The sequence below is a fragment of the Lucilia cuprina genome, chromosome 2, assembly GCF_022045245.1.
Source record: "Lucilia cuprina isolate Lc7/37 chromosome 2, ASM2204524v1, whole genome shotgun sequence".
NCBI lineage: Eukaryota > Metazoa > Arthropoda > Insecta > Diptera > Calliphoridae > Lucilia > Lucilia cuprina.
The window spans coordinates 65,184,252-65,186,303 of NC_060950.1; the positions used below are offsets into that span (position 1 = coordinate 65,184,252).

At 29.0% G+C, this 2,052-nt stretch overlaps 1 protein-coding gene across 1 annotated transcript; it reads left to right on the plus strand.

Moving 5' to 3' along the window:
* The first annotated feature begins 851 nt into the window (after nt 1-851).
* LOC111682924 lies at nt 852-1,836 on the plus strand. The gene has a single exon (XM_023444923.2). The coding sequence runs from the start codon at nt 949-951 to the stop codon at nt 1,651-1,653; it is 705 nt and encodes a 234-aa protein (XP_023300691.2). The 5' UTR covers nt 852-948; the 3' UTR covers nt 1,654-1,836.
* The last annotated feature ends 216 nt before the right edge of the window (nt 1,837-2,052 follow it).

The following is a 2,052-nucleotide window of genomic DNA, read 5'->3' on the forward strand; positions in this document are numbered from 1 at the left end:
AACAGAACTAGAACAGAACTAGAATAGATCCAGAACAGAACTAGAACAGAACTAAAACTAAAATAATTTTTTATTATATAAATATTTTTTGTAGTCTAGTGTAACTTTTACATTTTGATTTATTATCAGCCTGTTTATAATGCGACTATTAAATATATTTGATTACGAGTGAAAAATAATTGTATTTATATTTTATTTAAATATTAATATAATAATATTAATATGTGTTATAATTTGTTCCTTATGTTGTTGTTATTGTTGGTGGTGCGAGACTGTTGTTGCTATATTTTCGTTTTTTTTGTTTAATAAAATGAGATGTATTTAAACATTATAAAAATGATGATATAAAAAAATTTAAACAAATGGATCATGAATTATATATGAATAAATTGCTCGATTTATGATGCTACTTAAAAGGAGAGAATAATATAAGTTGTATATACGAAAGGTCATAGTATATAGTAATACAAAAAAAATTATTAATAGATTTTAGTGATTTTTTATTTATGAGGGTGTAGTTTGAGTGACGATACAGAAAGTTGGAAAATTTGAATAAGTTTCTGAGTCGATTTGTGTATAGGCAGGTCTCAGCATCTCTTTAGTAGATTTTGATTTATTATATAGTGTGTTGTCGGAACCTACCTATGCTTTATAAATAAGAATTTTATTCCCCATAGTGCTTATTTATTAATATGAAGATGCTGTTTTGTTTTAAAGCTGCTGTTAAAATCTGGCTTTTAATTTATAGGCTGAATGGAAATTTCTAAAAATGATGGCATTCATTCATAAAATTTATTTACAATAAAATACATTGGCCCCAGAAAAAAATAAAGAAATAATTTATTAAAATAGTGCTAATAATATTTAAAAATTACAATAAATAGTTAATTTATAATAAAAAAAGAAAACAAAAAAAAAATTAATTAGAAAATTTGATTAAAACAAAATATGAACTATAATATTATTTGTATAATTCTTATAATAAAATACATACGTTGCTGTTACGCCCTAACCGTAACTACAGGTCATTGTTATCGTAATGTTACGGTAAAATATCAAGTGCCCATAACAAAAACTCGCCTTAAATTGGACTCTCAGTTAATTGAGTATTATGTGGAATTTGAGGATCGTATACGCATTGATTCATTGCGCATGTGTTGTCCCGGCTATCGTACCATAATCTTTGGTTTATGTGAACCCATCTGTACCGAGTTGTGTCCGGCCAACAGTTATTGTGGTGAACCGGAGAAATGTCTATGTCTGCGTGGCTACGAGGAGTCACACAATCATCATGTACGTTCTATAACCAGCAAACAACCCCGACAACTGAGATGTCGTCCCATATGTACGGGTGGTTGTCCTCATCATAGTCAATGTGTGGGCCATAATAAGTGTGTTTGTCGTGCTGGTTACAAGGATACCAGCAGTTGGTTTAACACCTTACGCTGTGAACGTATACAGTGTCCCTTGGATCAGGTGTATGATGTGGTCCAGCATAAATGTGTTAAAGTTGATATGAATTTGGAGGAACTAATGCAGCAGGTGGGTCAAAAATTGACTAAAGGTTTTAACATACTGGACTATGATGAGGATGGTGATGTCAACGAAGAAGATAATGAGACTTCAAGTTTTATGGGCTCGAGAGAAGACTGATTTTTAAGTTCTTTTTAGAAATTAATTTTATACTCTAAATTTTGTATTAATTAAATTAGTGTTAGTATTATAGTATATGAGCTAGGGTGACAATGATATGTGTGATAATTGTAAAAAGACAGAAGAAAAAAAATTAAAAAAATAAAAAATAAATTTAAAGTGTTTTTAAAATTTATAAAGCTATTTAATAGTTTGCTTTTGATGCATAAAACAAAAAGTTTAAATTGCAATTGTTTAAATAAATATTCACGATCGTTTGCTAATACTTAGCTCCACTTTCTTTAAAACAACGTTTTAGTTCTAGTTCTGTTCTAGTTCTGTTCTAGTTCTAGTTCTGTTCTAGTTCTGTTCTAGTTCTGTTCTAGTTCTGTTCTAGTTCTGTTCTAGTTCTGTTCTAGT

Excerpts from the sequence above, each read along its gene's own strand:
- LOC111682924 (XM_023444923.2), top strand. The coding sequence starts at position 949 with ATGAACTATAATATTATTTGTATAATTCTTATAATAAAATACATACGT.